At 49.6% G+C, this 14,266-nt stretch overlaps 1 protein-coding gene across 1 annotated transcript; it reads right to left on the bottom strand.

Annotated features, from left to right (window-relative positions):
• Positions 1–927: 927 nt before the first annotated feature.
• Positions 928–13,299, bottom strand: Tmem98 (transmembrane protein 98). Its single transcript, XM_005349400.3, has 7 exons — positions 13,212–13,299; positions 11,115–11,298; positions 8,724–8,855; positions 7,446–7,479; positions 5,607–5,722; positions 3,193–3,252; positions 928–1,754 (listed from the first exon to the last, which is right to left on the bottom strand). Exons 2-7 carry the CDS (start codon positions 11,243–11,245, stop codon positions 1,547–1,549), a joined length of 681 nt encoding a protein of 226 aa, XP_005349457.1. The 5' UTR covers positions 11,246–11,298; positions 13,212–13,299; the 3' UTR covers positions 928–1,546.
• Positions 13,300–14,266: the final 967 nt, after the last annotated feature.

The raw sequence follows: 14,266 nt of genomic DNA on the forward strand, positions 1-14,266 counted from the left end.
AACTATTTGTGAGGGCCTCAAGAAAAGGTGGAGTGGGTTATTTTGACATTTTCCTATCACAGCTCCCAACAGGGTAGGAATTAACTACATAATACACTTTTAGGGTTGATGTGAGGAGATGGCCGACAAGCTTCTCCTGGAATTCACTCTGCAGTCCAAAAGGGGTAGTTCTGCTTGCCCCTCCTTGGTACACACCATGCAGGTCAGAGCTGCCTTCTCTCCAGGAGAGAATGAAATATCTAATCACAGACAAACAAGATCCTGGACTAAAGACTGAGCTCCTGGTACCCAAATATCAAGCTAAAGTGTTTGCTGACTTGAAAAAATAAAACGGAGACAGAGGCAGCTCCAACAATGCTTAACGATAGGACCAGAGCAGGACCTGGGCAGCAGCAAGCCAGTCCCAGCTTCTAAGAACTGGTTCTGCAAACCTGGAAAGAAGGTTCTTCAGGCTCCCCTATGTGCAGGGGATGGAAGTCATGCAATCTGGACTATGTAACCTTGAGCTGGGTTCCAAGGAGTTCTCAGGTCAGAAAAATACCTGTTATCAGTAGGTGGTGGCCTTGAATGCTGGTGATTCCAGCATTCTGGAATCTGAGGCAGGAGAATCACAAATTCAAGGCTGCAATTTAAAAAAACAAACAACAATAAGGAAGAGCCTCTCGTTTTTTTTCCAGTATTTGCAAAACAGATTCCAGAAATAAAGGGGCACAAAGATGTCACTGCTGCGAGAGGAAGCACTTCTATTGCAGTGTCAACACTCGTGCCTGACTCTTCTTAAGTGTACACACACAAACACACACACAGACACACACACACAGACACACACACACAGCACCTTCAAGATTCCCCAGCTCTCTCCTCCACTCAGCTCTCACACATTCTGCCATATACCCCACATATAAACTTGACCCAATAACCACACACTTGAGGAAAACAGAACAAGTTTACTATTCACCTAGTGGTTGTAAAGGAAAAATGCAGGCACAGTGATAAAAAGGAAACAATCAACTTCATATTCCTCAGCTTCTAATACAAATGGGAAACGGGAAGACACAGGGTGTGAGGGGCAGGTGGTGAGGGGCTCAGATGCTTCAGGGACCAGGTTCTGTACACAAACCAGCCAGGGGAGTTCAAGGATCACCCAAAGAGCTGATCCCAGCTTAGTTTTGATTGTTTTCTAAAACGCAGGCCCGAGTTGCCACACCTTGATTTTCAGAAGCCAGGAATTCTAATTTAACGTGAAGCCTCTTGATTCTTAGAGGGCCATTCAGTTCTCCTGGAAACATGGAATGCACTAACCCTAGCAGTTCTAGTGCAGCTTTCCGCATTCTGCTGGCGAGGGCCGAGGCATCTCCCCTAACTGTGGTATTACACTGCCACTCTCCAGCCACCGTTTGCCATTGCAGCCGAGGCATCCAGGATGAGCCTCTCAGCTTTACTCTGCACCCGGGGCTGGATGCCAGAGCCTCAGAGAACAACTCGATCTACAGGAAGTGGAAGGCTCAGCAGAGCCACACAGGGGCAGGGACCAGAGCCTTGCAGATTAAATGGCCGACTGTTCCTGCAGGAAACCCTCGGGGTTGGGAAGGCCTTTATCTGGCTCAGAAGCCAGGGCTGCCTCTCGGAGGACTTCCAGGTGCTCCTCAGCAGCAGACAGCGACTGGTCGATCCAATCCAGGCCCCCGGTTAGGTGGCAGGCATTCCTGGTCACTAGCACCAAGTGACTGACAGATAGAAGCAGGGCAGTTGTCCTAGGTTAAAAAGAAAAGAAATTATATGGGTAGTGGAAAAAAACAAGATCTCCTGAGTAAATTGGGAGCATGGGGACCTTGGGAGAGGGTTGAAGGGAAGGGGAGAGGCAGGGAGGGGAGCAGAGAAAAGTGTAGACCTCATTTAAAAAAAAAATCAATAAAAAAGAAAAGAAAAGAAAAAGATCAGGCTCTGTAGAAAGTGGGGAACTTTGCACAAAAGCCCACATGGGTGCACACTCTATACTAACATTCCCCAAACCAGAGACCCCCATCCTGGAAGGTGAGCGGTTATGTAACATAATGGGTCCACACTGAAACACATAGGGGATGGCTGCCTTAAACAAGGTTAACTGTCTTGGAGCCTTTGATGAGTTTGACAGAACTCCAAGGGGAAACTGGAGAGCTGTGTCTGGTAAACATATTTAAGACGGTGAAAGAGGCTTTCAGCAACACACCCGTTAAAAGCTCCCAGAAGGGTGTTTTCTGAAAGAGTTTGGATGTGGTCAATTGGATGAGCAGATCTCCAACTGCTGCCCACTTAAAGATGGGCTATATATATCCCTCTTCAGTGAACATCCCCTATTGATCACAAATCAATAAGCCCAGGGCTGGCTTACTCAATGCTAAGGAAAATATAATTGAAAATCAAATTGAGGAGGAGGGTTTTGTTTGTTGTTGTTATTTCTGAGAGGTTTTTTTTTTTTTTTAACTGAAAAATTTGCTAGGAAATAGTTTTTAGAAGGTAAGAATGCCAGATGTGTTCAGGGCTCCATTATCAATTACGAAACCATGGAGAAAGCTGAGCAGCAATAGGAATGGGGCAAAGAAACCAAAGCAGACATGTCATGACTTACTGGCCACCTGGCAACCACCACACAACATGTCCATGGGAGTCTCACAAATCAAACGGAGATGACACGTAGGTATTTAAAGGGTTTACATTCGGTAGGGCTGAGTACACTCTGCAGTGGAGGAGGGTCCAGAGAACAGGATCCTGGGATCCTGATGGGGAGTGAGTTCCACCTGTGGCTGACCTATTACACGTTCTTGTTGCTGGGCTCACCACAGCCCTACCAGGCAGTGCTTGTAGCAAGGTGTGGCTGTTTTCAAGTCCAAAGATCAGAAGGAGGAACGGGGAGTGAAAGGGCAGGGAGGCCCGGGTAGCAGAGCCAGTTAAGTCTGCAGATCCAAGACTGACTCCTAACTCGCTCCCTCCTCCTCTCAGGGATTCAAGGAAGATGTCCTTCACTCTTTCACCTGCCAGGCTCAAGCCACTGTTTGGTTCAGTGTTGACCTGGAAGGGGATGAATCCAGAGCCAGGGGTGGCCTTGGAAATCTGAAATAACATCCTCTTTAAACAGCAGGCAATCAACCTGGCAGGCTTGATATCAGTGACCCTGAAGGGTGATACTATGAGTGGACCCTCCTCCCCTCTCACCGTGCGTCCAGGAGCTTGGGGTCCAGTGGAGGGTACATTGACTTCACGACATCGTCCACTCTGAGGGGAGGCAATAGGGACGACTGTCAATATTTCACCTCCTTGTCCCCTTTTCTCCCTCTTTACTTCCCATTCCCATGCTAGACTTCTCTGTTGGCATTACACACCCACTCTTTGGGGGGGGGGTGTCCTTTCTCTCCCTCCTTCCTTCCTTCATCACGCAAGACTTCTCTGTTGGTATTACACACCGACCCTTCAGGGCTCCTTTCTCTAACTACTTCTGCATGCCCACTCAGAGTCTAGCAGAAAGACTTCAGGTTCTGCTTGGAAAATATTCTGTTCTCTGCTTTTGCCTTCATTCCAATGGTTAAATGTGTGAAGTCACACATATGGAGTGATGCTCAGGATTACGACTAAACTGAAGAGGTAACCGGCAAGCAGGAGCATGCTGTATCCTCCTGCAAACACAAATATAAAAATAAACCAAAGCTATGAACTGCAAGAGGGAAGGTCTAGCGGAATGCTCACCATTTGATGGTGGCTGTATCCCTGAATTGGGCAGGGAGGAATCAGAGCACATCCCACTTTTCAGATAACCTATTCCTGACATAGATTAACTCTTATAAGCATTTTTTTTTACTTTTGTATATTTTAAAAGATGATAATACAGTGATATAAAACACTTTTTAAAAAAAGTCACAGCCTAATTTGGGCTCAAACTGCTCTGCTGCACGTCTTTTCCCTAAAGCACAGCCCATGACTAATATTTAAGTTAAGTTTCTACCTGTCCTGATTTGTGGGATGCGAGATTTTGCTATCATGGATCACTTGGTAAAAAGAAAAGAACGAAAGCTGTGTTGTTAGATTTCTAGAAGCGCTAAGAAAAACGCAACCCTCATTCTCCCTCAGGCCCGTGGAGCTGGCAAGCAAGTAGGTGAGAGGCATCGTGGGCCTCAGCATCTACCCCAGCTAGCTCCTTCCCTCTCTGCAGAGCCCAAGGCAGAAGCCGCTCTCCCTGAACTAATAAATCATCAGCACGGCAGACAGAGAAAACAAAACCGGGAGGACATGGGAGCTAACATCAGCCAGAGGGAGAACCAGTGAGGGCAAATGAAGAAAACAAGAGAATTCGGGCAAGAAACATGGAGGAGGTTGTGCCAGGTATTCGGCAGAAAGCTCTACCCTCCTGGCAATGCCACACTCTCACCATGGCACACTGTTAACCCTGTCCCCTCTGAGAAATCACAGCACCCTAACACCCTGTTGACAAGCTGCACCTCAGAGCCTCTCTGGCCAGGCCCTGTGAATGGGTCTTAGAAGTGAGAAGAAGCACGAGGAAGGGTCCAGCAGATGCGAGCATTGCACAATCTAAAACTGTCTGGCACAAGTTGGAGCCTGGGCGGGGGTGCAAGGCTTGGTGCAAACCAGGTAGTAACACCCATGGGGCATCTCCAGAGTCAGGAGCTATTCTGGCCTGCATCCTCCCTCTCCCTTTCTCCGCCTCACTGAACTACCTAGACAGAGTTCAAGTACACCAAGTCTTGTTTTTCTCAGAGAATCTTACAGGCTGCTCCTTCTCAGCTTTACGAGCTTATTCGAGACCAAAAAAAAAAAAAAAAAAAAAAAAAAAAAAAAAAGAAAAGGCTGGTTGCTTGTGATTTAACCCAGGCACAGAGGAGGCCATTCAAGGCATAGGGGTCAGGTGACTGATAAGAACACTTTCCTGGAGTGGGTCATTTGACAGCAAATCCACATACCAGCCACCAGGTGGCAGCACATATTTAGAGCTGCCTTTGGCTCAAAAAAAAAAAAAAAGGCCTTATTTTTCTTTGCAAAATCCAGTCCAGCTGAGGGGGTGTAGTTGTTGACTGGAGCTCTGCTGGGTGCCTCCCACAAGGGATTTTGCAGACAGCATGGAATTCAGGAGGTCTGAATGTTCTGTGGCTTCACCTCCCACCCAGGGCTAGGCTGAGGACCGAGCAGCAACTGAGAGCCATCAGGAAAGGAAGGGAATCCTCAAACTAGTTCCCAGGACAGCTAACAGGCTGGACCTAAGGGCATGGCTGGGAAGTCACTGGAAATAGTATCATAGGCGCCTGTGGGAAATGCGCCTGCTGGCTGCCACAGTGTAGCAAGGGAAGGGAGGCTGACCTGGTGAGAGCCAGAGTGGTCACTGTGGAGCTGCAGGCTGGCAGCACAGTCATCCTGGAGCTGTTAAAGGACTTGTGCTGGTAATGGGGGATGGCAGGTGACCTCCTCAGCTTAGGAATGCCCGTACTGGGCTGTCTGTATACACCGGCATCCTGATAACTGAGGCCTCAGACAGGCCTACTGTTTTACAGTATTGCTTAGCCTCGCTGGCTCCCTTAGCTTCCCCTGTGGAATGTGGGACTTCACAGCCACTGACCACTCACCTGGGGCTAATCCGCTTGGCCACCACAATGATGTCACTGACACTTGCTGAAGTCTTCATCTTGGCCCCAGAACCCATTGTCATGGCAACAAGTTTTTCTGTCAGAGTGTGACAAATCTAATAAAACAAGGAGGAAAGAGGTAATGAGGGGATGGCCTGGCTCCCCCCTCCACACTGAGGACTCTACCACCCTGACAAAGACAAGTCTGGCCCCACCTTGGGTACTGCTGCTAAACTGGCTCCTACCCTGATGGGGAGAGAAAATGGAGTGGAAAGGGGCAAAAGCCGAGAGCCTGGGTGATAGCTGGGGGGCGGGGGCACTCAGATCAAGGGCGGAGCTTCAGCTCAATGGGGGCTAAGCTGGAATAATCCACCTAAGAAAAGTCATGCGCTCTAATTTCACCATCCTGGCAGGGAGTGTTTTCTGTCCCCTCCCCTCACGGCTTAGACTTCCAAATGGATAGTATCTCCAGTGGGGAGTCCGTAGAGATGGAACTGAATGAAGGGCAACTTTGTCTTCAGGCACGGTTTTTGAGGGTCGTATACTATGAGCACGTTTGTCCAGGTGGTGATGAAATGGCCCTGGAAAACTCAGGGCAAAGGCAAAATGATGCTGGCCACCTCCCAAGGCTCACTGCCTCTTTCTGTATCCCCCATGCTGAAACCAAGCATGCCTCTGTCCCTGCGAAGAAGTACCTGCTGTACTAGAAAACAAAAGCAGGAAGAAGCCCAGGAGGCCACCAGGGAAGGACCCATACTCTCCTTCATACTCTGGGGAAGATGATGGAGCAAAGGCATTCGGGGCTCTCAAGAGGAAGCTCAGAAGCCCTTTTCTTTATTCATGCTCCCAATCCAAGAACTAGGGCCCTCCCCCTCTGATGGAGAAGGACAGGAGAAAAAAAAAAAAGCAAGGTCCAGGACACATCATGGCTGGGCAAAGGGAAATGTAAGATGGTTTATTGTTCCAGTCAGTGTACCTCGCTATCTGTGTCTACAATATCTGTATGTGCAGCCATATTTATATATCCAAGGAGCTTCCGGATTCCCAGGCAACAATTTCTTACATAGGTAGCCAAAGGAGTGGCAGATAAAGGACTTTTTAATATCCTGTGCTGAGTGACCCTAGAGAGGAGCCCAAGTAGTCTCTTGGAATCTTGAATAATTAGTAGACAAAGAGACAAGGTCACTGACGTGCAGAAACCACATTTGCATTGTGTTAAATATTTGCATGTTATTCTTATTCTATTGGGAAGGATAATATCAGGCAAGAGCTGAGAAATGGATGTTGGAACTATGAAGATGGCTAACACACAGTTTGGACGTAATTTTCCAAAGGCTTCAGGCCTTCAAAGACCAAAGTCTGCCTCCAAGTGGAATAACTTGCTGTTTGGGTTTTTGTCTTTTTAACTCTGGTTATCCCTTTTGTCTGACTACTGATCCCAAAGAAGCCAGGGAAGACTTTCTAACAACTGAAACCCAAATCCAGAATGCATTCCATGGACTGAGCTGGGTGTAAATAAACAAAGGATCCCAGGGAGGCCAGAGCCTCATTTGCTTCAGCAACTCCAAGGCCTCAGACACCCAGTTTTCCCCGAGGTTTGTAAAATTATTACCCCCGAAGCTGTCCTTTCCACGGGTCACTGTGTTGAGAGGACCAGATGTGACAGAGTCTAGAGAGAACTTTGAGAATGCTGAAGTAAAACAGACCCACTAGGGAGAGACGGAAGCAGACTGTAGAAATACAGCACAGGGCTGATCGGGCTGCCTGCCAGGTCAACTCCATGTACACACTGGGTGCTCCAGCACCGCCCTTGGCCTCACAGGGAAATCAGAGTATTACCTTCAAGATGGCGATGCAGTGGGACATGAGGCCCCTGAGGAGACAAGAGGAAAGTGTTAGTGTACTCTAAAGAGCCCAGCTCCTTCTGGATAGCCCCCTACCGCTCTTCAGCCAGCACCAGGAGCTCAGTAGGAAACCATCTCCAAGCAGAAGCCCCCAGGGCTATAATGTCCACACCCACCCAGCTCTCCAGCCAGCTCTGTCCCCACCTGCCAAGTCCAACATTCTATATCACTGTGTACTCAACGTGCCCTTTCCCCTAGATTCAGTGAGTTCCTCTTTCAGTAAACCCAGTCAAAAGGCACCCATTCAGGGGAGGGGCTTATGAGGCCCCACCCTCCATAAGGGTTCATGGGCAAGTTAATGGTTCTTGGGTAAAAGAAAAAGAGAAACATTTTTTTCATTAGTGCTGTAGACACTTTGGGATGGCCCATGTTCCTACAAGTAATTCCTGTAAGCAACCCTAGTTAAACTAAACGGGGAGAGCTCACATACATGCACGCCCGTGCACACACAAACATGCACACACTCCAAAGACATGAAAGAAGAAGGTGTAAGGGACACTACTCAGGAAGAGAAGGGGAACAAGAAATAGTAATGGGTGAATATGATTAAAATACATTGTATACAGGTATGAAAATGTCAACATGAAACTCATTAAGTACAATATAAAATGTTTTTTAAAAGGCCCCCCTCTGGGACAGGCTTCATCAAAGCTCCCTTGATCTCCTTACCCCAGGCAGACCTGGACACTGCTCACTCCCCGCACCACTCCTCCTGCGCCGAGACCCCCTAGACCCTCTATGACACTGGCTCTGGTGCAGTTCCAGCTCTCTGCCACTCTGATATCCACAGGGCCCGGCCCCATACCCCGTATATAGTGCCCCATAAATGTATGTCAGTAGACAGAAGGATAAAGGGGTAATGAAAGGAAGCGGCACGCACTTCTGTGGGACAGACAGCCCTCTGTAGGACACTGAAATCAAAGGCCGCCTGGAGCTGACTCAAAATCCCTGGACAGTCCAAGTCCAAGAATAACCCGACCACGCTGGGGGACTTTATAATGATGCCTGCCACACAGCTAACTGCCCGGGCATTCAAGTCTACAAAGTAAGGGGAATGAGACAAAACAAACACTGTCATGCCCGATGCTGACATCCCTCACGACAAGGACAGGGAAGAGCTCTGAGTGCACAGGGCAGTGTTCTGGTAAAGGAACCCAGAAGCCCCTTTGCTATCCCTAAGGGCTAGAGAGCCAAAGTTCCCCTGAGGCCTTACGAGGCATCTTCAATCCAGTCTTCATTCTCCAGAATGGCCTCGATGTGGGGGTTGGTAATGACAACATCATCCAGCTCTAGCTCGGAGGGCTCAGACTGGGTCTCCATCGCACCAATGAGGTCCACAATGGGCCTAGAAGGAATGCCACTATTAGAATTTCATGACAAGTGACTGTGGATGACCCCTCTTCTCATCACAGCCACTGCTACAGTTTAGGTGTTGAATGTTCCCCAAAGGCCTGAGTGTTAAAGGCTTGGTCCCCAGGATGGCACTCTTGGGAGGTGGGTCCTTTAAGAGTGAAGCCTAGCAGAAGGGCTTTAAGTCTTTGAGGCTGGACCCTAAAGGGGAGGATAAGACATTGGCTTTCTCCTTTTCTTCTTTTTCTGCATTCTGACCACGAGGTGAGCAGTTTGCCTCCCCACAGACTCCCATCTGGCTGCACCATCCGATGTCTAGAGCAGTGAGCCTACCTGATTGTGAATCAGAACCATTAAACCCATGAACCAAAAGAAACCTTTTCTCTTTACACTAAGTTATCTCATGCATTTTGTTATGGTGACAAAGGCGTAGAGAATTCAGAGGCAAGGCCACTTGTCTGGGTAGAAACCTAACTATAATGGGCTCATACCACAAGACAAGGCACATGGCTATACAGTGAGTCAAGAAGGCAGACCGAAATGCAAGTGAGACAGGATGAGCGGAACGGCTGGAGAAAGGGCAGTGCTAGCATGATGACAGAGACGTCCGAGACAGGACTGGCAATCTTCCTTTCTTTCCTTTAAAGCCTATGTTAGTACGGGAATGTTGTCATTCTGATCGGCCCTGTGTCCCTAACTGGCGTATAGAATCACTCTTGGGAACCACTCCTCCTCTCTGAATAAAACTACCTCCTCCTTCATGGCAGGGTTCGGTAGAACCTAACTACAGAGACATTTATTGCAAAGCAGAGTCTTCCTTGGGGCGGTGGAGACATCTAAGTGGGCATTTACAGGTTAACCACTCAGCAGAGACACTAACCTAGTTAAGATCAAGAAACAGCAGAAGCCTAAGGTTGGTTATTAATGTCCTTTATGGTTGTCTCCACTCAAAATCCCTAAAATGACCTTGCTTGCAAAATCAGTCTCACACAACAATGCATGATGAAGGAGACAGGCATCCGTATGCCAGGACTGCAAGATTTGGAACATCTGTTGCTTAGGTGTGTGCCTGAGTGTGGGCATCAGATTGTCGTTTCCAGAGTTGTAGCTGGAAAGGAATTTGGCTCATCTCCTGTCAAACGAGGTGGCCGACATCGCAAAGATGGGGCTTTCATGCCAGGCGAGCATATTCAGTGACTTCTCTGTGACTGAAGGAACAGAAAAAGTAGTGCCCCGGGATGCTGGTGGGCTTAAGCAAGGTTGTTTTGGCTTTGGTTTTGGTTTGTTTGAGTTTTTTGAGCCAGGGTTTCTCTGTGTAACAGCCCTGACTGTCCTGGAACTCACTCTGTAGATCAAGCTGGACTTCAACTCAGAGATCCACCTGCCTCTGCCTCCCAAGCACTGGGATTAAGGTGTGCGCCACCCAGGGGAATCTCCCAGGAGTCTACAGGGAGGACCCTAACTTAGACTCCCAGTCATAGCGGATAAGTAGTCTGAACTGACCAGATTGGCGTCTGGCCCAACTGTCATCAGGGAGGTGCCACCCAGCAACTGATGGAAGCAGAAGCAGACCCAAAGCCAAACATCAGGCAGAGCTCAGGAATGCAACAGAGGAGGAGGAGAAAGGAGTTTAGGAGCCAGAGGGGTCAAGGACACCACGGGAAGGCTCACACAATGATTTATCCTGAGCCCATGGGGGCTGGCAGAGACTGAACAGACAACCAGGGAGCCTGCATGGGACTGACGTAGGCCCTCTGCATATATGTTACAGCTGTGTAGCTTGGTCCTCTTGTGTGACTCCTAACAGTGGGAACAGGGGCTGTTTCTAACTCTTTCCTGGCTTTTGGGACCCTACTCCTCATACTGGGTCGCCTTGCCCAGCGTCAATACATGGAGAGGTGTTTAGTCTTACTGCAATTTGTTATGCCATGTTTTACTGATACTCCGGGAAACCTGCCCTTTCCTGGATGGGCATTGTGGGGTTGGAGCAGAGAGGTGGGGACTGGAAGGGGAGGATGGGGAGAGGCTGTGACCAAGATGAAATAGATGAATAAAAAAATTTAGAAAGGTATGCGCCACCACCACATGGCTTAAGGAACGCTCTTAAGCTCTGAAGTCTTTATAGAGAGGTGTGACCTGCAGGAACCATTTAAGAGAGAATAGGTTGAACTGAAGTGGCCCAGCAGCAAATTGCTCTGTCCCTCTGGCTTTCTGCTGCTGGGGCTCTCCTCCCTCCGCATCCCAGCCCACTCACTTGGAATCATAGCGCTGTAGCAGGTCTCGGGGCCGGCAGTAGCGCTGCCTACACACCACCACCAAGGCAGCAAACGAGGCCAGGAAGATGGTGGCCAGCACACCTATGGCGACGATCACCACCGTCTCCATGCTTCCAGAGGCTCCGGGATACAATCCACTCACATCCTCTGAGCAGGTGGAAGCTGGAGGGACCAGAACATTAAGCAGATGTGTAAAGACAAGGCAAAGAAGGGAGGGACGGCTGGATCTTCCCTGCCAGAAATGGCAAATGAGGATGGAAAGGGTAGCACGGCACCCTCATGTCACCCGCAAACCCAAGGGACCTTAATGCAAAGCCCAAATGTCCCTTCTCCTTTATGATAAGTGGTTATTTTCTGGTTAGACTGAGATAGCTTGGGACACATTTGCACGGGCACTGACGATTTCCCATTGCAAAACATGTGAGTGCAAGAAAACCACGACAGCACAAGCAGAAGGGTGGATTGTACCTGGTGAGGAGCCCCTCCGTGTCGGACACCCTGTATGTGTTAACTTGTCTACCAACAGCCATCCGAGGCAGGTATGGGCATCTCTACTTTATGAAGAAGAAACTGAGGGCCCAGGAGGATGAGGAAGTTGTCCAAGTCTATTAGCTGGCCTGCCTAAATTAACAGTCACCTTTCTTCCCCTTCCTAAGGAAGAATGAAGGCTCTGCAGTGGGTTCTGGCGGCCACTTCCAGAATTGGAAACGTACAAGCAGAGCGGAGTATTCCTTGCCTCTCACCACGCGGGAGTTCTTTCACATCAGCAGTCAGGTATGATTTAACAATGTGCTTTTGTTCTGAAAAATGTATCCCCAGGTGTTGTGGTCACGGTCAAATGCCCAGATCAAACTTACACAAGTGAAGACCAGCTACAGTGTCATTACGTGATGCAATTCTATAGGACCACCATGCTATATGTGAGTCACTACTCACTGGCATGTGATGTGGCCTGTCGGTGTATGTTAAACTCAAGTCAGGGCACCTTACCCTTTGCAGCATTCTTTCAGGCCTCCCATCTGCATCCCTTTGAGCAATCTCCTCCCCTCCCTGGGTTTAGTTTATTCACCTACAGAAAGGAGTGCTCTGCCTTAGCAATCCCTATGACCCCGGGATGGTCCATCACTTCCATTTGCCATGTCTCCGGGATTTCAAACTCTGATGGTCACTTGATCATGCAACAAACACTGAATTCCGAAGACTAAACCCCTCCCCCACCACCACCATTTAACGAACTAGCGGGGAAGGATTCTGTTCTGTGTAAATGGGCTGGGTGCAGACTTGGACAGTAAAGAGATTACATTTGCATGATACTTTCTAGAAAAGCCCCCTACACAGGCCTGGGTATGCTTGAAGTGGGTTTTGAGGGATGGGCAAGAGTTCCAGGTAGACAGGATGGGGGGTTTACTGGCTTAAATTGTCAAGGAAGCCTCCTCAGAGTTCTCCAGGGCTGCTCTCTCCGAAGGATTTTTTTTTTATATATATATCTTGTACCTCTGTTGGGAAACTAGGAAGAGAGAGGTACAAGGGTCTAGAAACTCTCTTTATAGTCCTTCCTTGTCTACCCATGTTAACCCGTTTCTTTCCTCCCTATTCTTGTCTCCCTTTCTAGACGTTTTCCTCCGGTATCCCATTCTCCGGGCTTCCCAAGGCCTCTCTCCCATGCCCGCATTCCTCCTCTTCTCTCTTAGTTTCCAGCATTTTTCTGAGCGTCTGTGCTCTCTTGAACTTTCCCTCCGCCTTCCTTTGTGCTCCCTCTGTATGGGCGTTCCTTTGTGCGCTTTTCTTTCTTGGCGTGTTTTCTGTTATCTCGGTGACTTTTCCTCTCTCCTCGATCTCTCTTTCTCGCTCCATCCCCTTTAGTTCTAAACCCATCAGGATTAAATTCCTTGACCCTCTTTCCTTTCCTTGGCCCTGCCAGCCGCCACTTGGGAAGGCTGCCACTGCTCTAAGCGCGCGCTCAAGTTTGGTCCCCAACTTGTGCGCTGCCCCGTATCTGCCGCCCAGCAAAACAAAGCAGGGTCCGGGCAGCCCGCAGGGAGCCCTCCCGCCTCCCGGTCAGCGTGCTCACCCACCTCAACTGGGGCTCTGCTCCGGAGCGTGCTGGCTCCCCGCGGTCTCCCAAGGCCAAGTCCGAGTGCTGCCCACAGCGTCCAGCAGCGGGGCATGCCGGGAGCGCGGGCGGGCCGACGACCCAGATCCACCCCCGGTGGGGCGGCCCAGCCAGCGCACCCAAATCCCCCGCTGCCTGGCGCCGCCGTCCCCGCCAGGCCCCTGGCCGCCCGGGGATTGGCTTCGCGGGAGGCCAGGGCAGCTGGGAGACAGTCACTGGCGACCCGAGAACCCCTCCACGTGCGCCCACGGAGGCCAGGGCAGAGGGGTGGCTCGAGGGCCGTGCGCTCACACCCGCTGTGCTCCAGCTGGCCCACCAGGGATGGGGGTAGAAGCTTCCATAGTTGTACAGTGTTAGGTCGCTGCCCCAGCTTGCTGTCTGCAGATTGATTGTAGCTACAAGCTGTGAGCAATTCGATCTCCCTTCTCTGTGCCTTGGTGCCCTCCTCTGTAAGGATCCTGGAAATTGGTGTCAGGGTCAATGACATAAAGCATGCATTTTCTTGGGAAGAGCCAGGCCCAGGGCTAACAGCCTGACATAAGACTCTTGCTAATCACTGTCTAGCCAGGACCCTGGCAGGCAATCGTGCCCATGATCCCATCCTTGATATCCCACTGCAAGGAGGCCACACCTCACTGGTCAGGAAGCAGTCCAGTCACCAGTTAGGCTGCCCTTCAGGTCTAAAGATCCTAGCTGATGATCCCAGAGGTCCCCACAGGCCTAGGAAACAGACTGAGGACTATTGGGCAGGGATCCCAAGGTCGAGAGCAATGGTTCTCAACCTGCGGGTAGCAGGACCGTTTCACAGGTGTTGCCTAAGGCTATCAGAAAACACAGATACTTACATTATGATTCACAACAATAGCAAAATTTCAGTTATGCAGTAGCAATAAAAAATAATTTATGTTGAGGATCACCATAACACGAGGAACTGTACTAAAGGGCTGCAGTCATTAGGAAAGTTGAGAATCACGTGTATCAAGACCATGTTTTACAAGGGGAAATGAATGGACTCCA

Source organism: Microtus ochrogaster, chromosome 7 (assembly GCF_000317375.1).
Source record: "Microtus ochrogaster isolate Prairie Vole_2 chromosome 7, MicOch1.0, whole genome shotgun sequence".
Taxonomy (NCBI): domain Eukaryota; kingdom Metazoa; phylum Chordata; class Mammalia; order Rodentia; family Cricetidae; genus Microtus; species Microtus ochrogaster.